At 37.2% G+C, this 26,568-nt stretch overlaps 1 protein-coding gene across 8 annotated transcripts in view; it reads left to right on the forward strand.

Annotated features, from left to right (window-relative positions):
• Positions 1 to 26,568, forward strand: part of ANKIB1 (ankyrin repeat and IBR domain containing 1) — a 58,125-nt gene that overhangs the window by 14,140 nt on the left and 17,417 nt on the right. For all 8 annotated transcript variants that reach the window (XM_026688204.2, XM_026688209.2, XM_026688208.2 and 5 more), the window contains 12 exons: positions 2,901 to 3,083; positions 5,359 to 5,476; positions 7,077 to 7,285; positions 12,084 to 12,172; positions 12,963 to 13,107; positions 13,823 to 13,989; positions 19,679 to 19,767; positions 21,803 to 21,933; positions 22,268 to 22,402; positions 23,507 to 23,593; positions 23,687 to 23,753; positions 24,915 to 25,060. In XM_026688204.2, the coding sequence (XP_026543989.1) occupies positions 2,901 to 3,083; positions 5,359 to 5,476; positions 7,077 to 7,285; positions 12,084 to 12,172; positions 12,963 to 13,107; positions 13,823 to 13,989; positions 19,679 to 19,767; positions 21,803 to 21,933; positions 22,268 to 22,402; positions 23,507 to 23,593; positions 23,687 to 23,753; positions 24,915 to 25,060 (1,566 nt within the window). The remainder of the gene's footprint in view (positions 1 to 2,900; positions 3,084 to 5,358; positions 5,477 to 7,076; positions 7,286 to 12,083; positions 12,173 to 12,962; positions 13,108 to 13,822; positions 13,990 to 19,678; positions 19,768 to 21,802; positions 21,934 to 22,267; positions 22,403 to 23,506; positions 23,594 to 23,686; positions 23,754 to 24,914; positions 25,061 to 26,568) is intronic.

Raw genomic sequence — 26,568 nt, forward strand, 5'->3', positions numbered from 1 at the left:
AGGAACTATATATTGTATTACATTTTTATACATTTATATCCTGCTTTTCTTCCATGGAAGAATTACAGGTAACGCTCATCAAATTTGGAATGAGGCTCCATTCAGTCACTGTTTAACTTCAACAGATTTGCTTCACCAAGCACAGTAGCTATTCTTAAAATACCTTATGGCATTCCATATGTTCTACTATCTTAGTTGTAGAAGTGTAACCTCTGAATTTAAACTTAAATATCAATTTTGAAATGATTCTTCAAGTTGCATTGTTACCATGGAGAAGCCAGGAATACTTCAGTGTTTCCAGCAGGCCTAGAATTTCTTGTTACGTTACACTGATGTCATTTCCTTATCACCTAGGTTTATTTAGCCAGGGTGAGAGACCCAAGAGACCTGAGAAAGGGCCAAGATTTCAGTTTGATCACAAGAATTTTAAGGCTAAATATTTATAAGTCTCTTTATGTGAGAATCATTTGAAAAAAGCAGAAATATGCTGTTTGTGTAAAAGATAATGCCAATCACTATAATTTGCCCATCGCTTGTGGGAAAGAGTAACGGTGCTAAAAATAATGTTTGACTAAAAGTAAAATTCTAGAAGGAATATTGAGTGGTGGCAACTACAGATTGCACATGCTAGAGCTTAAACTGCTATGCCACATTACTATTAGATGTTTGTTTCTTTATTCATGTCAGATACATCACAATTAAAATAAGGCATACTATATGACATATAATATTAAAATATGTACTAGTTAAACAGATCTTGCCCATAAATTAGCAAAATTAATTGCATAGAAATGAGCTTTCCATACTATGCTTTGTATGCTTCTGGATTGAAAGGATTAGCCAGCTATAAACTGTTGCCCAGGGGACACCTGAATGTATTAACAGCAAGGGGAGAGTCCTTTCATGTCCCCCACTACTACAAGAATTACAGGCTTTTAGGTTTGAGCGTAAATATGACATGAATGATACATGTGGCATGAGTGATACATTATATATCAGTGAAATACTGGAGAAGACCTACCCTCAGTTGCAATGCATGAAGTTTTTTTGATGCTGTATTGAATAAAGATTAGAGTACCATTTAATCAAATATTAAATGCTTGGTCCATACGCATGGAGTATGAACGCTAATTAATTTTCTGCAGAAAAAGGGCACGTGGGATTTTCAAAATTAGGATGGCAAGCTTGGAATTTAACCAATTCTTATACATTTTTTAAACAAATGAGTATACAATTGTTCATGGATATTTTTTTTCCATACCTCCATTATAGGGGAGAGAAAAAATAACTGGCGTATGACACAGTTGCTAGGTCTAGCTAATGCTTTCTAGAATTTAATTGCTTGTTAGCACTTATATGAATCCGGCTGATAAAGAAAGCACTCCTTAGCAGGGGGAAGACTTTGATCTAGGTTGAAAGCAAAAAGGGAGTTAAACTAAAGTTAGAGCTTGCAATTTCCGTATTCCTGTTTCCTATCTAATAATGAGTGTTTTCACAAGGGAAAACGTTGGGAGTGAAGGTAAATCCAAGGTTATCTAAAATCCTCTTTCCATTTCATTGCCTTATTCATGAAGGGAGTATATCCTTCAAAGAGACTATAGATGGCTCAGAGATTGCATCAAGTGCCAAACTTGGCACTTTGGCAGATTTCTGAGAGACTAATTTGCCCCCCTTTCCCCCCTTCTAGATTTTGGTAATACTAGCCAGGTTTGCCCTTTTATCCATAGTGATATTGTGGAGATCTGGCATTTAATAGCTTCATAAGAACTGCTGGAATCCAAAGAACTTGTTCTGGCTCTTGATGTGAAGAGTAAGAGCCAGAAGCAGACATAAAGATATGGAATCTGCTTTACCCAAGAACACCCACCATACCTGCTTGCCCATTACAATCAAGGTCCTGTTCCCCTCTGAGCTAATGCTTTTCTCTCTCCCAAGGAAATCTGATAAAGGAACACTCAGCATTGACTTCAGGCTTAGATCAGCTGCTTAGGTGCCATATCTTGCTTTCACCAAAAACAGGAAGCCTAACAAAAATGAGAAATTTGAAGCCTTTGGTGTCACACAGATAACAAGCCAAGATCCTAAAGTCCAAACCCAGTGCTATCTCCAAAGTTTCTTGCAAGGAGCAGTTCCTAAGACATTAATGCAGATGTGCAGTAGTTCAGCAGTGACATTGTCCCAGATCACATTCCTGACTATAATAAAAAAGATTAAGTGTCCAGAAACATTCTTCCAAACGATTTTCCTGAATAATCCAAATGAATTAAAAAGTCAGTAGAATTAAAAAATATAATAAGCCAATGGAGCCAGTACTATGTCAGCAGCTGCCAATCAAAACCTTTTGCTTTCTTAAAGCTCTTGCTTGTTTTCATCTGGTAAAGTTAGATTTTCATGATGCAGAGAAAGATTGTCAAAATGTTAATTGATAACTTAAAGCTGTCCAGAATTCTAATGCCAGGAACTAATCAACCATCCGCACCCCCAGATAAAATTTCCAGACCAGAGCTGTAAGTCAAGCCATGGTGCCTAAACAGGACAACAGAGACATTTACAGGTCTTCTCCAGCAATTCACATGTAGTGATCTAGCAATATTTTCACTTTTTAGTTGAAAAACAGACCATATTCCAACTTACCAACATCAACACATCAAACCTCTAAATCAACACATTCTAGCAGCCACCTTAAATTTGCACTTCCCTTAAACACTGCAGTTGTATTGCCATATTGAAAGAAAAAGGCTATCATATAGTCTGTTTCATATTATCCTATATTACCTGAAAGTTTGCCATGTAGCTTTTTAAAGATCTTTATATAAAAATGGCTTTTGAAATTTCTTGACTTTCTATAGTATTATCCATAGTATCAAAAACAATCACTGATATTTCAATTTAATTTTTAGCTTCTTGTAAAACATGGTGGAGACTTGTTTGCTGAAAATGAAAATAAAGATACTCCCTGTGACTGTGCAGAGAAGCAGCACCACAAAGAATTAGCTCTCAATTTAGAATCTCAGATGGTGTTTTCACGAGATCCTGAGGCTGAAAGTATTGAAGCGGAATATGCTGCTTTAGATAAAAAGGAGGTAAATTAAAATGAAGAATGATTTATATCAACCAAATATGTATCCTCTTAATGTGTTTTTTATTAGAAAAAGCCTGAATCACTAGAGAACTGTATAATGTTTATTGTAAGCTCTTGGGCTTGCGTATTAGAATCACAAGGAACTGCTTTATAGCAGCTAGATTTATGCATTTAACTATTGTATTCTCTATAAACACAAACTCTTCAGAGATGTTTGGAAAGTAGAGTTCTGTGATGTGATTTGCTCCTATACTTTCTTTGAACTGACTATATCATGTGCTGTATTTGCTAAAAACATTTTCAAACTATATATTTAGAAAGAAATACGTTGCAAATATCTGTACTTTATAAATACAAAATATAACATTGACTTCATGGTCCCCAATCTTTTGGTTTATTTATTTTATTTATTTATTTATTTGATTTGCCAATTGTTTACAAGATAATAAGTATAAGTGTATACATAGTTGTGAATACATGAAATGGGTACATATAAAAAAAATAAAAGAAGAATAAGAGAAACAATAGGGACGGGGACGGTAGGCACGTTGGTGCGCTTATGCACGCCCCTACAGACCTCTTAGGAAAGGGGTGAGGTCAATAGTAGACAGTCTAAGGTTAAAGTTTTTGGGGTTTGGGGAAGAAACTACAGAGTCGGGTAGAGTATTCCAGACATTGACCACTCTATTGCTGAAGTCGTATTTCCTGCAATCAAGTTTGGTGCGGTTAACTTTGAGTTTGTATCTATTGTGTGCTCTTGTGTTGTTTTGGTTGCTAGGAACAGGTCTGGAGGGCGTTTTTTTCCCGTGGACCAAAAGGGCATAGTTTCACACACTGCCTGAATCCCGCACTTGCATGGATGAGGCTTCGCTCATTTGCTCAGACCGGTTCCTGGCAGGCCATAGACCTGTGTTAGTCCACAACCCAGGGATAGGGGTCCCCTCATTCAACCTATTATGATAAAAGCTAATAAACCTCCAAAAGATAGTAGCTAGCTACCTTAAGTGTTTGAGAGTTTGTTTGTTTTTATTTTAAATAGGGATTTTTCTCTTTTACTTTACTATTATTAGTAATTAGTAATTTTAAATTATTGCAGGCTTAGTTTTTCTATAGAAATACAATTTTTCTCCAAAAGAAGATAAGGCAAGAGGGTTATGTTGCAGTGTGGAGTGCTGCAGTTCAAGAATGCCAGCTATGGACATGCTTCTAATTGGGCAGGCAGAGTGTGGGTGACTCTCTTTTCCATCTAAAACATTTGGCACTTCTCAAAATGTGCAGTTCATCTTTATGCTCTTTCTTGACTACATGAAGACTAGTGGTCAATAATTTGTATGCTTGTATACAAAACCAAACCAGGTAAAAACTGAAAGAAGCATAGTATACTTGCACACCTGTGTAATCTTCAGAAAGATATCTATTTCATGCCTTGGGTTGCTATGCAATAGTTCTTTTAAAGTTCTGATATGTATAACAACATTACAACCTTAACTCCAATTTCTTTAAAAGAGTGAAAATGGAGAATCTACATTATAACAAAGCATAATGATAGAAAATGAGGGGAAGAGTTAATGTTATACGCTATAACATAGTAGTACATTGTATAAATTAATGCTTTCTGAAAAACTCAATAGGGGAAGAAAAGATATTAATGACAAGTTGAATGAGCTTGACATTCCAGGAACCATTTTTTTCTTTTAAAAAAAATCTAAAATAATTGTTACTTTATATATGCTGAAACACACATTTGAGCACACTGCATGTGCATAATCTCAAACTCTTACACTGATTGCATATAACTTTCAGTTTTAGCAGGTTCTTCAAAATGTGCCCCACCTCCACCAACTTGCATTAAAGTTTTTAATACAAGGACAAGTACATACTTTATAGGGGAATGTTTGGGTTTTGTTTTTGGCCTGAATTCTGCATTGGCCACGATGATAGTGCATATTCAGTGAAGCTATATTTGTATAATCACGACCAAATTTCTCTCTCCACATTTGTATCAAAAAATATTCAAAAGTAAAACCCATATTAATATTTAAACAAGTTTTTATTCTACTGTTGACTGAAATCGACAGGCCTTGATGGCTCTGAGAGCTTCAAAAATCATTTTGGGGTCCCTGGTGTTGTAGGGGATTATTGGGTAGAAAAATATGAAGGTTAGGTTGCCTTGAATAGTTGCCATAAAATTCATTTTAAGAGTTTTTTTCCAGTTCATTTTGAAACCTACTTATAAATAAAATATTTTTATTACCTTATTTCATTCCATCTCACAGCCATATGAAGGACTACGACCTCAGGATCTTCGAAAGCTCAAAGATATGCTGATTGTAGAATCTGCTGATATGCTGCAAGCACCATTGTTTACTGCCGAAGCTTTGCTCCGAGCTCATGGTAATCAGAAACTATATCATTCAGCAAAACTTTAATAACAAAATATACTAATATGTTTTTCCTCTGCTTTTCTAATAAAAATGACAGAAAGTTGTAAACGCAAATTGCTTAAATGCTTTATTCCATTTTGCATTTCTGGTAATTTAACCCATTCCTTATGTTGTAAAGTATAAAATCATTTTTAATGTTGATACTGGTGAGATTATATTTCATATTTTAATGATCATCATGAAAGAATAGTAATTTTATTGGAGCCTGAGTGCTAAATGTTGGAAATCGTTTTCTTCTGAAGCTGAATAGGCCTTCTGGTTATGTAACAAACTACTCTAAATTATAGAGGACTGTTTCTTAGTAATATATTAATTGTAACTTTATTCATTTGGTCACCTTGTATATACCTTGTATGTTTAAAACAATAGGATTTTCTACCTTTATTTAGGATTAAGCAGGACAACTCTTTAACTAAGCAGAACCAAAATTCTATGGTCTAAAACCTTTATGCAGATAATTTTGGAACCATGTAGGAGGATGTACCTGAGATGTGATTCTTAAAAATGTTTAAATACAATAGTTATAAATCAGTGAATGACCACAAAGAAAGAGAAAACTGATCAGAACTGAAGAGATAGTGGGCAGGAATAAAAACACAGTTTTATGGGTTTTTGTGTCTATATATAATACAAAAATCTCACAAATCCATTAAGAAATTGTTGAACAGCAACTAATAAAATTGGCTTTCTCATCACTATTGCAAAATGTCAGAGTTTAGTAAATTGATTCAATTAAAACCTGAACTGGAATAATCTGTTGTAAACTCAAAAAAATTAGAGGCAAATCATTTCTACTTCGGACAGCACTAAATCTAACCATAATATAGCATAACATGTAGCACAAATCCAATCTGTGTTTTAGTGTTCTAAAATTAATATATTTTCTCTTCAATGCCAAAATAGCTAAGGGAAATGTATCACTCTTTACATCCCCAATCTGGGAACAAGATTATATCTTTGTTAACCTAAAAATCAAGTTAGGTCTGATTTACCCAGCACATATGTACATAATAGAAAAGTCACCTTTAAATTAAATTTAATTTCTAACGATTTCTTGGACACAACCATGTGTTTCCTTGACAACAAAATAAAAGCAGTTTACCATTGTCTTATTCCAGAATGCTTCTTTTTTAAATTTCTTTGAATAGCCTACTGTCCTAGCCTGCTTATGTTTTTGAGATCAACCAAATAATTTTAAGGTCAAGGTGAATCCAGTTTTTCTTTAAAATAAAAACACTTCAAAGTCAAGCCCCATTTTTCTTTTAAGAACCTTCCTTCGATAGATCAATTAGTATTTTATCAGATAGAATTGCACTTTGTGGTCTCTACTACACAATCTTGAGAGCTGGGAAGGTGTTCTGAATATATTATTGTGATTAGTCCTAATCATATCTTAAATTTTTAATCCTGAAGATTTTTCTTCACAATTACATATGTCCATGTTTATGCCTACAATTTTTTTTAAGCTTATAACATCTATACTTTAAAATTCTATCACATTTTGCTGAAAGGTTGTTGCTATCCTACTTTCTTGACACTTTTTATTTAAGATTGGGACAGAGAAAAATTACTTGAAGCTTGGATGACTAATCCAGAGAACTGCTGCCAGCGTTCAGGTGTTCAAATGCCAACACCACCTCCAAGTGGATATAATGCCTGGGATACACTTCCTTCACCAAGAACTCCTCGGACTACTCGTTCTTCTATTACTTCTCCAGATGAAATTAGCCTCTCACCAGGGGACATTGAGACAACTATGGTATGCTTCATTCTTAAAATAGATTTCTAGAATGATACAATATTTTATTTATTAGATTTGTATCCTTCATTCTGTACAGGCACTCAGGGCAGTGGTCATAGTACTCTCTCCTCCTATTTTTCTCCCGCAATGAAAACTTTGTGAGCTACATTGGGCTGGAAGAACATGACTGATTCAGGGTCCTGTTCTTGTTTCTATGTCTAAGGGTGAACAAGAAACTCAGTCTCTCTGCTTCTCATCCACCATTTTAACTAGTATACCACATAGCTCTCAATGTATAATAATATATTACTGGTGCAACTAATATTATATGATTACACTACATTTTCAAGTTGTTAAATATTTCATTGACTTATATTTATGTAGTTGCAATAGCATTTTTTCTATATTAGGTTGAATGAAATCTCACTTTTGACCAGAAAATTTTTGCTATTAAATTGCAGCTTTATTAATCCTGCTTAGGCAATATCCTTGTATGCAAAACCAAACACATGAGCTGTAGTGAGCAAATACTCACTTTCTAATTCTACATTGAGATGCAGGCATTATCCAAGTTTCAGGTCAGCCATTGCATTGCAGTCACGATGGCCATGGAATCGGTCATTTACAGGCCAGAAAAAACTTCTGTCCATTGTAAAACAATATGCTGCATTCCCTCCAAGTCACATGACTATATTATGGATGCTTGTCAATCTGTTCTCATTTATATATGTTTTTATTATTATTTTTCCTTCATATAACATACAAATAGAAATAAAATCAAAGGAAAAATGTTCAGACAAAAGTTTATCCTGTCCAGTCATTTCCAACTCTAGGGACATTTCTCATCTCCGTTTCTTAGCCAAGGGAGCCAGCATTGTCCAAAGACATTTCTGTAATCATGTGGCCAGCATGACTATACACCAAAGTTGTACGGTATGCTGTTACCTTCCGACCAAAGTAATATCTACTCGCATTTGCATGCTTTCGAACTGCTAGGTGGGCAGGAGCTCGGGTGAGGACAGGAGCTTACTCTGTTGCATGGCGCTCAAGTCTCAAACTCAGACTGTCAGCTTTCCAGCTGACAAGTTCAGTGTGTTTAACTGCTGAACTATCATACCCATATTAACAACAGAAAAAGAGGATGGTGTAGAGGAGATAAAGTGAGGGAAAGAGAAAACAAAAACAAAAAGCAGTGACTTCCAAATTTTTATGGTGTAGTAAAACCCATGATAGAGTTATATCAACTTTTTACTTATATCAAATAGTGAATAAAGTAAAACAACTTGCTGCATGCCCCCAGTCACATATCTGTATTTCAGGTGCTTGGCAACCTGTTCACATTTGTGTTCAGTTGCCAAGTGCCCTATGATTGTGTGGTCTCCATTTCCAATCTTTGCTAGTTTCTCCAAAAATTCAATGGAGAAGCTGGTGGGGAAGGTTGGAGGCAGAGGGTACATTTGGATTTTAGAATCAAGTCCTCTGCATGCTGAGAGATTTCATCTTCCCTCCTTACCCACACAGGAGAAGTGGGCCTCAAATCTGGCAAAAATGCTAGTGAATGCCAGCATTCTGGGATTTTTAGAATGCTGGCATTTCCTCACAATTTCTCTCCCCTCCAGAGCCCTGAGCCTCTTGGAGGGGAGGAGAAATGCCAGTCAATGACAGCATTCTGAAAGCATGTTGAAGAATTTTGCCTTCATATCCAGTGAGGAAGGGAGAGAACCTGGACCTCCCAAGTTTGTTGAGAGGTCCAGGCCCTTTCCCCACCTCACCATGCCCAAGAGGCCTGTGCCCTCTCCCAGGTGCTTTGCTTAATGATCCGCATGGTCATTTAATGACCATCACTGACAGAGCCAGGTTTGTTGACATTGAGCAATTGAGCAACCATTTTGTTCAATGATCAAGATTACAGGTCCTAAATGGAGGGTTATCTGTAATAGGACGAAGAGTAACTGGTTTTTTACATGGCCAGTATGTATAAATGCAACCCAAATAAAGTAAACAATTAAACAATGCTTTCTCATAAAACCTTATTTTCCTTCTTCTCTCTAAATGTTACATTTGCATACAATATATTGCTCAAATTCAGATTAAGCAATAAGGGTACTTTATTGCCCTCAGTAAATCTGGGCTGCTGAAATAAAATCTACTGCAATCATGAGAGGTTGAAATATTCCTAAAAATCTTCCCTTCCCTTCCCACCAGTTTAAGACAAGGAAAAGATTGGGGACGCCAGATTTGTTTAACAATTGTGTGATCCATTAATGACCATGAGATTTGCTTAACAACCATGGTAAAAATAGTTGTAAATTCATATCCTGTCATGAGATAATTGATTTTATGACTGCCCTTAAAGTTCTGATCCCATTTGTGGTTGTAAATCAAGGACTACCTGTGCTTTTAAGAGAGGAAAGGTGAAAAGCATAACAGTGGAAATCCCTTTAATTTCATGACTTTTTTTGACTAACATTCTGTGAAGAGCAAAGTACTATATTTTATTTCATTCTAGTAGTTTTGCAGTAAGAGGTCTGATATTTGACAATTTACCTAAAAATGTATTTTGCTGAATTGTGACCCGTCTGTGGCTATTATTGTAATAAGATGTCCTTGTGTGAAAAATTGAATTTTAGTTTCTATTGTATGTAATTATATAATTCTATTATATGTAATTGTACTTTTTTCTTGTTCCTTTTCTGTTTCTGTCACCCTTTTACCTTACAGCAATAGTTTATCTAATTTTAAAAGTCTGCTAATACTCTGGTACAGTAGATGAGAAGGGCTTTTACTGTGTGGTCTTGCATATATCAGTGAGAGCATCATACTTCTAATAAAAGCTTTTCATTATATTTTGAATCCCTTTTTAATGCCCCATACACACTTTCCTTTTTAAAATCAGTTCTGGAATAATGTTTTTTTTTTTTGTATTTTCCATGTCAGCATCAAGCATAAACACTCTTATTTAAATATGTATAAAAGGCCTCTGTGCAAATGGCTTGGCTTAAGTACTCTTGCTCCATTTAAACCATAACAAAAAGGGAATAATCTTAATTTCAAAAGTTCCACAATGGTCCAATTCTGGTAGTTCATTTAATAACCCTTAAAAGTTAGATAGTGCTGAAAAAAGTTATTTATGATCCGGTCCTCACATTTATTGCCATTGCATTGTTCATGGTCACATGATCAAAATTCAGGCACTTGACAGCCGGCAGTTATTTACAATGATTACAGCATCCCATGGTCAGTGATTGCCATTTGCAATCTTCCCAGGGGTTTCCGAGAAGCAAAATCAATGGAGCAAACCACATTCATTAATGACTGCATGACCACAGCAAAAAAAAAAAAGTCATAAAATTAGGCATGACTTATACATCACTTAGCAACAGAAATTTCAGACCCAATTGTGGTCGTACGTCAAGGACTACCTGTAAGAAAAGGCATTGTTGGTTGCTATTATTAAGAGACTTGGAAAAGGTGACTCACTGTGGATTTAAGAGTGCAAGACAGACCAGAGTACACAGTTCTAGTAATTGGGTCCAAACCATTGAAAGCTTTACAGAGCATACTCAACTTGGAATTGAGTCTGGAAAATAATGGGTAACTAATGAAGCTGTGGGGGAGATGGTGGCATTAAATAGAAGCATTACGCACAATTCTTGCTACTGCATTGTGGGGAGGGACAATTGATGGGCTACTTCACAAACTGAGCATGGCAGTAATCTGGTAATTTAATGTGAACAGTGGATGCATTGTCTATATTAGATTTAAATCCTTCAGGGAAGGATAGAACATCTGATTTATCAGCCAGGCTGATAAAAGACCTTCTTGCAACCAGTGTAAAAATGGCTTTTTCAGTGGATTCAGAAATGTATAACAGTGATAGTTTTCTTGAGTTAACAGATAACAGATAATCCGAGTTGGAAAGGACCTTGTAGGTCATCTAGTCCAACCCCCTGCCCAAGCAGGAGACCCTACAGCCATGATGGTGAACCTATGGCACATGTGCCACAGGTGGCACGCAGAGCCCTCTTTGCGGGCACACACGCCATCGCCCCAGTTCAAGTCCACCGCACATGCATGCACACCTCCTGCTGGCCGGTTGGTCTTCAGGTCTCTGTTGCATATGCGTGGGGGCAGGGCACATGCATGGGGGTTGGGGAGCATGCGTGGGGTGCGTGTGTGCGAAGGTGCAGGGCGTGCATGTGGGGGGCACGTCTTGCATTTTGGATATGCATGCGTGTGTACGCATGCATGCTTTGGGCACTCGGGGCCCAAAAGGTTCGTCATCACTGCCCTATACCATTTCTGACAGATGGGAGTCCAATCTCTTCTTGAAAGTCTCAAGTGATGGCGCTCCCACAACTTCCGAGGGCAAACTGTTCCATTGGTTGATTGTTCTCACTGTCAGAAAGTTTCTCCTTATTAACCTTATTTCCAGGTTAAATCTCTCTTTGTTCAGTTTCCATCAGTTAGAATAGCAGTTTCTAAGCCTTGGAAAATATGACCTCTTTATTTTTTAATTTTTCATCTTGAAAAACAAAGAGCAACATTTTACAGCATGTTTTTGTTCACTGCTCTTTTGAAATGCTAGAAATGTTTTAACTAATCAAAATAAGTTGTTACTTTTATCCTCCTCAACTACATCTCTTCACCACGACAACCTCTACATGTTGTTATTGTCACATTTCAGCAACATCAGTCTAAAGGCAGGATGTAAATGAAATAAATAAAATGGAAGAAATTAGAAGAGGCTATGGATCAGACCAGACTATCTGAACATACACAGACTAATTTTTAAATTGTTTTTTTTAATCTGCAGTGTGAAATTTGTATGTGTAATATTTCTATCTTTGAAGATCCAGTAGATATGCCTTGTGGGCATGAATTTTGTAGAGCATGTTGGGAAGCGTAAGTACAAATTTAACTTTTTGTATTAAAAACTATTTTGGAAGGTCCAAGAGTTTTGATATTTGGTAATTATCATCAGAAGTAAGAAATCCTATTCATGTACATTAATGTAGAAAATTTGATTTGATTATATTGAGTGGATCTTTTCTTTTCTTTTCTTTTCTTTTCTTTTCTTTTCTTTTCTTTTCTTTTCTTTTCTTTTCTTTCTTTCTTTCTTTCTTTCTTTCTTTCTTTCTTTCTTTCTTTCTTTCTTTCTTTCTTTCTTTCTTTCTTTCTTTCTTTCTTTCTTTCTTTCTTTCTTTCTTTCTTTCTTTCTTTCTTTCTTTCTTTCCAATCTGTAACTTTCATTTGCTGGAACGTATCCTTCTCATTAATGATGGTGCCTGTTTTTCCCAGGCTGGCTGATCACCATCTAGAAGGTGGCTTATTCTAAAGATAAAAAAGATTAGATGCATCATAAAGCAAATGCAACAGTAAAAAAAAGGGACAAGGGAGATCAAATCGAAGTTTGTGCTTATGTATGAGCTTTTAACCAAGCCATAGTCTTTCTCATAAGGCTGAAACATTAAAAGTTTATCATCATAAAAACAACCCCATGTGGATCTTTCATAAGTATATTCTTCATTTTGTTGACCACCTCCAATGTGGTTGAAAAAAGCCTTTGGAACTACTTGTCTGACTACAAATTGTTGGATTATCCTGATTGATAAACTATTATTGAAAGTTAATTTTGCTCCATATCTTTGAGAAAGGTAATATTTATTCTTCAATCTTAATATATACTTAATAGATTTTTGAATATGAAGATTCAAGAGGGTGAAGCTCACAATATTTTTTGCCCAGCTTATGATTGCTTTCAACTTGTTCCAGTGGAGATAATAGAAAGTGTGGTTTCCAAGGAGATGGATAAACGCTACCTACAGTTTGATATTAAGGTAAACTGTGAGATTATGAAAATGTGGTTTAACCATCTGGTTGAGTTTATTATTCTAAATTGAAAAAACTCTCTCAGGAAGGTGGGCAAATAATTGCTGCTCCAGAACCATCAAAGTATTTGACTGTTGTACTGGAAAACAGTGTATATGTTCACTTAGTCATGATCCAAAGTATTCTGATAATTGAATATATAATTTAAGGTTCTCTTTGGGCTTTGCATCCTATAAACCTTGGTCAAGCCATTCAGTCACTTAGACAGTTATTAGCTGAGAACAATTTGTCTGATTGCATTTATTTATTTGATTAACTGACTGTTTGCATTTAAATCAGCAATTCACTGAGAACACATTTAAATCAGCAATTCACTGGGACAATAAGTTTTAATATGTTGGTATTTTACAGTTTCACTTAATAAACTTAGGACCTACTCGATACTCAGTAACTCTCTCAGGTGGACCATATCAAAATTTCCTATCATTGTAGCATTTTGTTTATTAATAATCCACACAATGTGCATAAAGTTTCATACCACATAATTCTTGGGATATGTGTTTCAATTCAGTAAAATTATTTAGCTTGATATATTTTTATTCTTACAGTTATTTTAAACCATACTCTTCAGGCTACTCATCAACTGAATAAGGTTTGTATAGAAAGATTTAGTTTATAATGGAAACTAATTTCCAATTCCAATTTTTAAATTCTTGTTTTCAGGCCTTTGTTGAAAATAATCCTTCTATTAAATGGTGCCCTACACCAGCCTGTGAAAGAGCAGTCAGGCTAACAAGACAAGGATCTAATACAACCAGTTCAGAAACACTTAGTTTTCCATTATTAAGAGCACCCGCTGTGGATTGTGGGAAAGGACATCTTTTCTGCTGGTAATGCTTGTTTATTTTTGATCCTGGAATTTTTACTAGCTAGTTTGGGCTAGTTTTGAAAGCCATGTATAAGCACTAAAATAATTAACATTTGTGGGAATTGATATAATTCATGTTTTGTAAATATATTTTGATATATTTACTCCAATATTCTGATTTTATTTAAATAAATGTTTTTAATTCAAAATTTTCCCCAGTTGAATAAAAAATGAATTATCAGATTTTAATGGTCTTTGTTCAGTGCAGATAGTCCTTAATTAATAATCACTTATAACAAATTATAACAAGTTACAACAGTGCTAAATGAGTGGTATTTATGACTCACCATCAAAGTTCTGTCCATCCCAGCAGCCACATAATTGTCATCTGGACACATGGCAACCAGCTTGTAGTCACAGTAGTTGCACTATCCCGCAGTCACATGATTGCAATTCGAGACTTTCCTTGCTGGTTCCCACAAACAAAGTCAATGGGGAAGCTGGCAGGGAAGGTCATTCAAGTACATCTCCTCCAACTTCCAGAAACCAGCTCCAGCCCGGCCACACTTCCACTGCACCCAGTGGTGGGATTCAAATAATGTAACAAACAGTTCTCTGTGTCAGCTTGAAACCCTAATGACTGGCTGAATAGGTGTGGCTGAGTGGTCTGTGTGGGCATGGCCAACTTGACCTCACTGATATCGAAGGGGCCTGACCTTGAGCGGCCCCTCACTTTGCCTGGCTGCTTGCATCACCTCCAAAAAATTTATGCAAAATGGAATTGCTTGAGAAACTCTAGTTCCAAGTCACTTGGGTTTAAATCTGATTTAAACTAACCTAATCCACTTCCATGAGTCAGGTATCAAAGATCTACAAATCTTTCTTTAATTGTACCAACCATATCCCCTTACTACAATCTATTAAAACTATACAAGTAGTCCTCGACTTACAACCACAATTAGGATCAGAACTTCTGTTGCTAAGTGAGGCAGATTAAATGAGTTGTGCCCAATTTTATGACCTATTTTGTCACAGTTGTTAAGCAAACTGCCATGGTTGTTAAGTGAATCTAGTTTCCTACCCTAACTTTGCTAGTTGGAAGCAGGTAGAAGAATTGCAAATGGCAATCATTTGACCCCAGGACACTGCAGCCATCATAAATACATGCTGTTTGCCAAGTGCCTGCATTTGGGTCATAAGTGCAAAAACAGGGTCATAAGTGCAAAAACCAATCTTAAATCACTTTTTTCAGCACCACTATAACTTTGAACAGTTGCTAGACAAATGGTTGTAAGTCAAGGACTATCTGTATTTACATAAAGTGCTTGAGCAACCCCACTCCCAGTCATTCTGTCAGCATATTTTCTGACTCATTTACCTTTTACGTCCTAGATCTAAAACCTGTGAAACATTCTTTGTCTTCCCCTGAGAATAACTCTTCCACCTGCCTGTTTATAGTTACTTAACAGTTATTTAACAAAAAACAGATTTTTCTTTTCATATATCAGGCATGATATTCTTCCGATTAAAATCGGAATTCCGATTTTTTTGGGAATCGCCCCCCCCCTTTCCCCCCACTCCTTCTTCTCCTCCTTCCCCTCCCCTCGGAGGCCCCGAGTCAGGAGTTGCTGGTGCGGCTCCGCGCGGCTCCAGTCCCGCATTGCCTCAGGAAGGGAAAGGCAAAAAGGAAGAGCCACGGCGGCGCTTTGCAACGGCAGCAGCGGCTCCTGGTTTTGCCTTTCCCTTCCCGAGGCAACGCGGGACTGGAGCGGCGTGGAGCTGCGCTGGCGGTAGCAACTTCTGACAGCCCCAGCCGGATACCTGAGCGGAGCCCGGGCGGTGCGAGCGGAGGCCGCTGAGCGGCAGGAAAAGGGAGCTGGGCCAGCCACAGACCAGCCTCCGTGCAACACGCCACCGCCCGGCCCTGGCGAGGGAAAGCAGCGGGCGCTCCCGGGCGCGCGGCGGGGGTCTCTTTTGGCCGGCCCCGATTTTTTTTTCAGAGCGGAATATCATGCCTGATATATTTTGTAGATATGGGACCACCTTGGATAAAAAGTCAATTTTTATAACTCCTATTGTCCAATGAGCACATTGATTAACAAATTAATACGGGTTTATTAATAAATACAGTGGATTTCAAGAACTATTTCAAGTTATGAAATGTTAATTATTAGCTTGATTAAGAAATAAGTGCTATGAATTGCAAACACCATACATACAGAGTATATTATATAAATTTAGTATTTTCACATCAGCTGTATTTTCCAAAGATATAATGCCAATTATAAAGATTCTGTTTCATTGAGTGACTTCATTTGAGAAATGATTCCATACCACAAATTCACCTGTTTTTTTGAACTTACAGTTGACCAAAATTTAAGGATTATTGCAAATTTTGCATGTTGTGTTTTCGATTTGATAAATTACTACCTAAAATAATGATAAACAAAGCAGAGTTCAGCTAATTGTTCTAAGAAAAACGTGATAAATGCATTTTTATGCCCTTAATTTTTTTTCCTGCTTTTGAAATATTACGTCTAGCAACAATACAAAAGATGGTTATTATATGATTTCTTGGTTTTTCTCTTCATTTGCTTATCCTAATTTTCTCTGTATATTTTTACTTCTTTTCTTGTTAAAATAAAATAGTTTTAATTTCTATTATTGAAAGAGACATCGCCTTCCTCATAACAAAATACCCATGAATTATTTATCTGGAAGAAAACTATATCACCATAAAATGTCGTGTCTGGGACAGAAGAAGGGGCAGTCTGAGCCTAGATATCTTTGATTCCAAGCCAAAAACTCCAATTATATTTGGACAGGAAACTCAAAACAAGAAAGAGGGGAGGGCAAAGCTATTGGTACATGGCTCGTATCTTGCAGGAAAAGACAAGGTTAGGGATGCTTTGAATCCACTGTATGGGGACCATGCAGCAACCACCCCAAGCCTCACTATGCTGGGCCTGTCAGCACTTTCCTATACTCTGCAGCATCCTCCCCAAGCCCCACCTTGTTTGTGTTTTGCAACATTGGACCCTTGTGTACTCTTCTGCACCCAGTAGCCAATTACCTGCCCACCAGCCTGTCTGTGAGCTTCCTGGCTTTCCCACTGACTTGGCTTATTGAAAGCCACTTAATCATCCATGATCCTCACCTATTAATGGTAGCTGGGATTGCTGGGATATCATCATTAATTAAATGCTGTCACATGATGTCACACTTTAAGACACCACATAGCAATGAAAATTCTGGTCTAAGTTGCCATTGTTAACTGAGGACTACCTGCATGTCCAAATATTACCAACCTCTGATGTAAGGAATATACATACATACATACATACATACATACATACATGTATACACACACACACACACACACACACATATATATGCAACATTTACAGTTATATATATATATATATATATATATATATATATATATATATATATATATATGGATCTTTGGTTATTCGGGTTTTCTCCCACGTAAGATTGGAAGTATCTAGGCAACGTTTCGATGAAGTCTCATTCATCATCTTCAGGCTTGTGTCTTCCACTCTGTGCTTCTCAGAGTGATGTGAGCTTGCAGCTGCTTCTTCCTTTTAACTGCTAGTGGGGGTGTGACTTGATTGGGTGGGGGCTTGGCTGTGTTCTGATTGGGTGGGGGTGTGTTCTGATTGGTTGGGGTTGGCTGTGTTCTGATTGGTTGGGGGTTGGCTGTGTTCTGATTGGCTGGAGGTGTGTTCTGTTCAGGTGGGGGCTTGGTTGTGCTCAGGTTAGTCTTAGTTGCTGGGGGATTTGAGCTGGTGAGCTGTGATCTTGCTGTTTGGCTTCGAGTTCGTGGTCGTGCTGCATCTTCATGGTGGGGGTCAGTTCGCTTCATGTATGGCTCGGAGGGGTTTGAAGTGGGTAGTGATGCAGCTGCAGTGCGGCTTGTGGTCCGTGGTCGTGTCATTTGGCACCCAAATGAAACCTAGCTTCCTAACCAATGATAGCCGTCCATTTACCCGGAGCCAAGCTGCACTAAAGGCCTCCAATAAAGTAACACAATGTTGCCAGCCAATCAAGATACAAAAAGAGCCAAAAAACAGACAGAAGATATTAGAAACACCAATCAAGCAGAACACAGCAAACTCCAAGACCAATAAACACAGGCCAAGACTCCCAACCAATCAGGATAAAGAAAAAACCATTCTGGCACAGCAATAGGCTGCCCCAAATTTAAATCTGAAACCACTGTGAAAGTCTGACTCACAGATGAACACTATACAGAAGCCTGATGATGGCAGATGAGATTCTGCTGAAACGTTGCTACAACTTTAAAAGCACAACTACAATGACGTGGGAAAATACCTAAACAAAGCTGAATGCCATACATATACATATACATATACATATACATATACATGTACATGTACATGTACATGTACATATACATATACATATATATATAAAAGTGTAAATTGATATTAAAAACCAGGATATTGAAAATTAAGATTTTAACATTATAGTTGCAACAAGCAATATACGCTTTTAGTATCTAGAGCATTGGCTATTCCGAGCAATATTTCTCTGTCACATTTCTCTGTCCATCAGGGACCTGCTATTCTTCTATAATGCATTAAAAAATTTTCTAAACAGATCTGTGAAGATCAATTTCAAATAAGGATAGAGGGAAAAATATTCCTGCTATGTATATGTTGTCATAGTATTTTCTGTTTAACCAGTTTTTAAGTAGTCCTTCCTATTCCAAAAATGTTGCTGAAACCTGCAAGAGAATTATCCCTCTGCTTTTTTCCTGTAGAGTTTCTCACTCATGAGAAATACAAGTGATGCCAATCTGCATGTAGATTGCAGAGAAGGATTAATTATCTGCAAATGTTCAGAAGTATCATTTATATAATTCCCAAATATTTTAGAAAAAGATAAAGTTATAGCTAATGGGTGAAATTGGAAGAATAATTGCCTTGAATAATTTTGGGAACCCTAATTCATAGAACTTTGGCCTGTTATTTGAGAGCTGTTATTCAATATTTGGTCTGTTTTTAACAACCAGAGTGTTATAGTGGTATTAGATTAGAACCAAGGAAGTTAAGATTCTAGTGAATAGTTAATCATGGCATCTGACTAAGTGGCGTTGGGCCAATCACTTTCTGTTTCAGCCATTCTGTCTTACAGTATTGTCATGGGGGTAAAATAAATTGAGATCTCTTAGGAAAGCTGTCATGAGGAAACACAGAATGCATATCTGTTAGATAAAATATAAGAAAATAAACTGCTGACCTTCATTTGTGCTTTGTTCACTTCTATCCCATATTATAGTTTCAGATCTTATCTTTTGGGTTGCTTACAGCACTCTATAGAGTTTGTATGGTTCACCTATTTCTTCACTTTAGGAAAATCTCAATTTTAGGCACCTCAATTTTTACTCCTCTTATTGTAAGACATGAACAGAAAGGGAGCAATGCCTAAACATATATTGCATAGGGATAGGATTCCCATCCTAAATCTCCTCGTGCTTTAGACAGGATACTCTGTAGATGCAGGGTTCTTAGATGTGAATTCATCGCTTGTAATCTTAATGAATACAAGTAATGGATTAAAAATCATTTCTTTACGATTATTCTTAAAAATTCTGTAGTAAGTTTTTCTTTTGTTTTAATGTAAAGTTTACTTTCCCCCTCATTCTAACCCTGGTTTCATTTTAGGGAATGTTTAGGTGAAGCCCATGAACCTTGTGATTGTGAAACTTGGAAAAACTGGCTGCAGAAAATAACAGAAATGAAACCCGAAGAGCGTAAGAATGTCCATTGAGGCTTTTTTTGTTTATTTTATAGAAACTATAAGACTCATGCAAACTATAGGACCCACTGGTGCATGGAAACCTACTGTGGACCACAAGGCCTGGAGCTCTTCTCCCCATTCCACCTCTTCCCCTCATCTCACTGTCTGGGAAACCTCTACCAGTTGCAGAGGCCCACAGTGTACATGAATTGCTCCATTTACCTTTATGTTGTTTTTTATTGTAGCTGCTGACAAGCATACCCAGCTGACATGATGCCCAACCTTGTTACAGAGGCCGCCTCATATTATTCTGCAAAGAGTATTATCATAATTGTTTGGAAGGCTCCTTTTCCCAATCACGAAGTTTAGAGAAGGAGCCTTCCAAACTATTGCCTTTGCTAGCTTTCTAGCCTAAAAAGTATAGAAAGCTAGCAAAGATGATTGCTTACAAAAATACTCTTTCTAGCCATCACAAGAGCTGACACCGTTCTCACAATCATTTGGAACACTCTTCTCCAAATCTTGTGACTTGGAAAACGAATCTTCCAAAGTATCATGAGTATGGTGTCCACTTGCAGTATGATACAAGTCAGCCTCTGTAGGAAGGTCATGCCTTGCATCGGCTAGACCAGGGGTGGGCAAACTTTTTGGCTTGGGGGCCGCATTGACTTTTAAAATTTGACAGACGGGCCGGGTCAGCACAAGATTTTTTGGGAATCGCCCCCACCCTTCCCCCCTCTTCTCCTCCTTCCCTCCCTCGGAGGCCCGAGTCAGGAGTTGCTATCGCTGGCGCGGCTCCGCGCTGCTCCAGTCCGCGCGTTGCCTCGGGAAGGGAAAGGCAAAAAGGAAGAGCCGCGGCGGTCCTTTGCAACGGGAGCAGCGGCACCGGAGGCTCAGGCTCAGCGGCTCCTGGTTTTGCCTTTTCCTTCCCAAGGCAACACGGGACTGGAGCCGCGCGGAGCTGCGCCGGCAGTAGCAACTCCTGACAGCCCCAGCCGGACACCTGAGCGGAGCCCGGGCGGAACTGCCTATTGCTGCTGCCAGAGCCGGGTTGCCTCCTCCAAGCAGCCCGCCCGCCCGCCGAGCTTCCCCTCCGTCGCGTGGCTCGGGGCCAGGCGCGAGCGCCTGCGAGTTAAAAGGAAGCCGCAAGTTGCTGGGAAGTTGCTCGGGTGCTGAGAGCAGGCTTTTAAAGTGCCGCCCGAGCAAAGTTTAAGCAGCCCGCCCGCCTGCCAGGCGGAACCCTTCCCGCTCCTCGGCAGGAAGACGCTCCAGCCTGCAAACTTTGCCTTTGCAAAGTTTAAGCCTAGAAGCCCCGGAAAAAAGGGGGATCGGCGAGGACTCACCTTCAGAGAGGTCGCACTCGAAGGTGATTTCGAACTCCCAGCCAAAGCCTTTGCAAAGTTCTTTTCTTTCCTACCCCGAGAGCGCTCCGCACTGTTTTGCAGCTTTGGGGGCCACGCGGCACAGGGCAATACGCCACGCCCAGTGATTTTTTTTCAGGGGCGGGCCGGATTGGACAGACCAACGGGCCGGATGTGGCCCGCGGGCCGTAGTTTGCCCACCCCTGGGCTAGACACACCTGCCAGTAGCTGCAAATAAATGCAAGGGTACATGGAACAATTTATTTGTACTCCTGGGCCTTGTAACTGGCAAAGGCCTTTTGGATGTGGTAAGTAGGGAGCAGGCTTGGGCTTCCTGTTTCACATCAGCCTTGCGCTCGCTGGTACACTGGATAGGCAGCTGAGATGGGGGGACAGATAGGCAGGTGGGAGAAGAAGGGGAGAGTTGCAGAATCCCTGCGGTCAGTGTCACATAAATAGGAAATTATAATCTCAACTGGTTTTCAAGTTCAATTAAGTTCTGTGTCAGATTTATCTTTGAAATGCAAGGGTTTTTTTTGAACATTGAGGGATGGTCCCACAAGTGGATTTTTTTTTAATGTTAGGATACAAACTTTAAAAAACTAGGAAGTGCAGTGAGCCTTTTGTTCTAAGAAAATATTACATGAACGTTATATGCACCTAATATTTTTGTTTCCCTCTTCAAAGTTGTGGGAGTTAGTGAAGCTTATGAAGATGCTGCTAACTGCTTATGGTTACTCACAAACTCCAAACCATGTGCCAACTGTAAATCTCCCATTCAGAAAAATGAAGGATGCAACCACATGCAGTGTGCAAAGGTGAACAAATATTGTCCAGGGTTATGTCACTCCTAGACCCAATGTCTAAAGAAAAATAAAAAGAACCAGAAGATATATTTAGTATTTTCAGAAAGATAGGCACAGTTGGACCAAGCCATATTTTAGGGTAGTATGCTGTTATAAAAGGCAACATTTATCTAAATCACATTCTAGATAATAATTTCAGATGACTCTTAGTTAATAATAATTTATCAGTTTTAGACTTTGCTAAAGAATTGATAAAGACATGTTACTGAAGACATCATCACAGATATAATTCCATTTGTAGTGTAGTATAGTAGATATACTGTATGTATATCTCTTCCTTTCCTAGTGCAAATATGATTTCTGTTGGATATGTCTTGAAGAATGGAAAAAACATAGTTCTTCTACTGGAGGATATTATAGATGTACTCGCTATGAAGTAATTCAACACGTAGAAGAACAATCTAAAGAAATGACAGCAGAGGTAAGAAAATGATTTATTTTCAGGAATAGATCATTATCATCATCATCATCATATGTTATTCTCTTGTTTTGAATGTAATAGTTGATTCCGCACATTGTACTAAGCTGTTTAACTCATAGCTAGACATTTAATATTAGGTAAAAGTACCATGTTCAACTGAACTAAGATGATGTTAAATCTAGCCTTAAAAAGTATTTTTGTTAGTTAAGTATTCATCATCCATCCATCTGTTTCCAGAATATATGTAACATGAGCCTCATAAACATTCTTCATCCATATCTTCTGTGCATATCAGAAATTTAAGCAAAGATCAAACTCAGCAGTAATTGAAAGCCAGCCAAATTTTCTATCAGTGTCCAAAATTAAAGGTACAAAAAACAGATGTGAAGTGAAAGATTAAAGCCTTCCTTGTAAGTGAGAGGAACTGAATCATGTTTTTGAAAATCTGTTTCAAATGTAAGCCAGAATATAATTTACCAACAACAAAATTTGATTTACTGGTTCATAATAATAGCTGCATTACTTTGACTGAAAAGAAAACCCTTAATAGTTCAGTTCATTAATTGCAGCATGGGAGTGTTGATATATATTTTGAGTTTGTTAAATGTTCCACCATCCAGATTATATTGAAAGTGGCAATATAGAAAAAGGTGGAAAAGACTTCAATTTAAAGACACCTGCCCACTATATTAGACTACAAAAGAAAAGAGAGACTTTGAATTTTCGTAGTCAGCAAGTGCCTCTTGGAAATTATTCAGCCAAAATCTCTATTAAAAAGTAGATAAGGCCTAACCTGATTTTTAGAATACCACTTTTATAATTAAAGAAATCATTATGGAACAGCTATTCCCTCTCATCTTAGAATGGAGTGAGCATTGTATCCAGATAGAATCATCACATGTATATCATGAGTTTCTTTGATTCAAAATTGATTAACGACTTTATTTTGTCTGTTGAATTCAGATGACTAATGTATTTGTTCATTATTGTGAGTGAGTATATTTCTATTGTACACAATTTAAAAACTGTGGAATATTTGGTCTTGTTTATAAGGAAAATTTAAAATCCGCTTTTTTCTTCCCTTTTTTTAACTTTTTTTCTCAGGCTGAAAAGAAACACAAAAGATTTCAAGAACTTGACAGATTTATGCACTATTATACAAGATTTAAAAACCATGAGCTCAGCTATCAAGTATGATTACAAATAGTTGTGTTAAATCAGATTACAACTTTATTTCTTCAAAATATAAAGTTTTAATTATTTTCTTCATTTTATTTCTTTTAGTTGGAACAGCGCCTTTTTAAAACAGCCAAAGAAAAGATGGAGCAGCTGAGTAGAGCTCTTGGTGGATGTAAGTGCCTTTGTTTTTTCTACAGTATGGTTAAGAATTCAGAATTAAGACTCTTGTATTAATTTAATTATTTTTACCAACTAAGTTTGATTAATGATCTAGTACACTATATTAAATATAGCAGATCATTTTCGGCGTGCTTAAAAACATGTCATATTCTCTGCAACAAAATTATAACTAAATCTCATTCTAAATCTCTCTTTGATATACAATATACTGGCGTCAAACGGATGCATTTCCTGCATTTCTCTTTGAATTGATGCTTCAGTCTGAACAGAACCCAAAGTATTTTTGCCCAGCTAAATACTCCCTTTTTATATTTAAGGAAGCATTGTTCTCTAGATACATCTGTCCTTTTTAAGATAAGGTAAAGGATTTTCTTTTGTGTCCATCACAACTATACATTATACATGGATATGAGGAAAGGCATTTTTAGTTGCAGTGATGTTGTTTCCTTCTCAGTCCCAAGAGAAATTTTGGATATTTACCAAAGATTTTGGTCTGAACAACAACAGGTTAGAACTTACTCTGTTTCTATGCTGGTTGTTTATGGTTTTATATAGTAATTGTTAATATTCTGCAAGCTTTTATTTCTATAGAAAAAGTTATAAATATTTTAATGAAGAAAAAAAAATCTCTCCATTATGAATATTATCCACTCAAAAGTTTCTTCATTGAATTCAAATCTATATGGTTTGGGGGTATTTTTAATGCATTCTTGTACCTGTTTTCATGTCTAAAAACTCTGCTAGTGTTTCTGTGGTTTTATTTTTAAAATATGATATCTTAATAGTAAGTCATTAAAAAAAATAGTATGTAGGTTGGCTATTAATAGAAAAATCAGAATTCTATAACTGTAAGAATTGTTCACATTTCAGTCACAAAAAACCAGTTATCTTGTTTATATCTTGAAATATCTGTTTGCTTTGGATGGCTATCATAATCTAATTTAACTAATTGCAGAAATCTGAATACAGTCAATATGAAACTTACTTGCAAGTATTTTTTTTTATTTGAAGTCAAGGCTGAAAACCCATTCTAATTTTATATGATATTAATAGTTTTTGTTTAAATCAAAAGACACCTTATGCTTGCTGAAGTAGTTTTTTCAGAAACCAGAAAAATAAACATTTACTTGCAATACCCGAACATATCTTGCAGCAGAAGGAAGTTGTCCTGATACCACATTCATTGAAGATGCAGTTCAAGAACTCCTCAAAACTCGACGGATTCTGAAGTGTTCTTATCCTTATGGATTCTTTCTGGAACCAAAAAGCACAAAGAAAGAAATATTTGAACTGATGCAGGTAAATATATTACCTTATGGTAGCCCTTATTCTGCAATTCTTCTTTATCAAGATTCAGATAAAGGGATTCTGTGCCTGCATAGCCACCTCAGAAAGTAGCAATTCCTATGTTGTTGTTTTTCCAAATGTGCTACACCAACATACTATATATAGGTGACATACATCTGAATATGTTGTGTTCAGTATGCACTTAAGTCAATGCAGCTTAAAGCATTACTTTGAGCTCTCTCTACTACACTAGCTTTACAAAAAGTATCAAGAGCTTTGACAGCTCTCAGCTACCTGTTATGACTTCTTCTGGTTGTTCTACCATCTCATAGTAAAAGATCACATAGGAAGACAATGCTTCAGTGCTGCTTGGATCTACACCACTAACCTTAAAACTTTGCTTGTCCAAGTCACTATATAAAGACTCCCTTGAACCCAACTTCATTGTATGTTTTATTCCTATTTTTATCAATATAGTGTGATTGTTAAGAAGTTGGATTAGGACAGTGATGGCCAACCTTTTGGGCTCAGCGCATCAAAAATTCAGACTTGATCCTGCTAGTGTGTTACAGCCACCCCTCTGAACAATACAGAAGCAATTATTTTATCTTCCCCATCTCCAATCTACGCCACCCTGAACAGTGGCACTCAGCAGCAGGTTTAAAGCTGAGCTTGAAGTAGACACCCATGATTTAATTCCAGCCCCAGTGCCACCAATGCTACCCCAAAAGGCTGCCTCACACTATTCCCAAAGTGCATCAGTCTGGGGAATGGTGGAATAACCCAACACTTCTCAGGATCTGACATGAGCTGCTTATCTTCAGGTGATGTTCTTTGTGACAAACCCCTGTGGCTTATTCAAGGCTGTTCTGGGTCTCATGAGGACTTTGATCTTGATGTGGGTTTGGAGAATGATGTTTGGTGATCTATGCTGCTTCTGAATATCATGCAAAATCACATATCATTCTTGCACAATTTTTGGAGGTTCGACTTTGGTATGATTTCCAGGGGATCTGGAGACCATACAAGAGCATTCTTGTGCAACCTACAAAAATTGTAGGAGAACAGGAGCATTTTTGAGAATAGTTGCTGGATGTTGGGGAATGCTGGCATGTTCACCACCATTGCCTAGATCCTAGGAGTATTATAAAACAGGTTCAAATCTAGCTTCACCCAAAGAAACTCATTAGATAAACTTGAATCAGCCCCATTCTCAGCCCAGCCATTCTCATGGGTTTATTTTTCTAAGCTGATTTAACAACCTAGATAAATATGAACCTAACACAGACCCCAGATATGTGCATTCACAAATGTGTAAACAGTTATAGTTCAGTAACCAGCTTTTTTCAGCTGATATAATTTTATGGCTTTAATAGATTGAATCAATCATTTTACTGAGGTTTTTTTCCCAAATTATTTTTTCTAGCTTACATTAATAAATTATAATCTACATTAAATAGATACTCTTCTTTCTTAAAGAAGTCATTAAAATGCACTTTAAAAAAATAAATAAATGACTC

This window comes from Notechis scutatus, chromosome Z (genome assembly GCF_049901735.1).
Source record: "Notechis scutatus isolate UNSWTSFEM ecotype Mainland chromosome Z, rNotScu1.2, whole genome shotgun sequence".
Taxonomy (NCBI): domain Eukaryota; kingdom Metazoa; phylum Chordata; class Lepidosauria; order Squamata; family Elapidae; genus Notechis; species Notechis scutatus.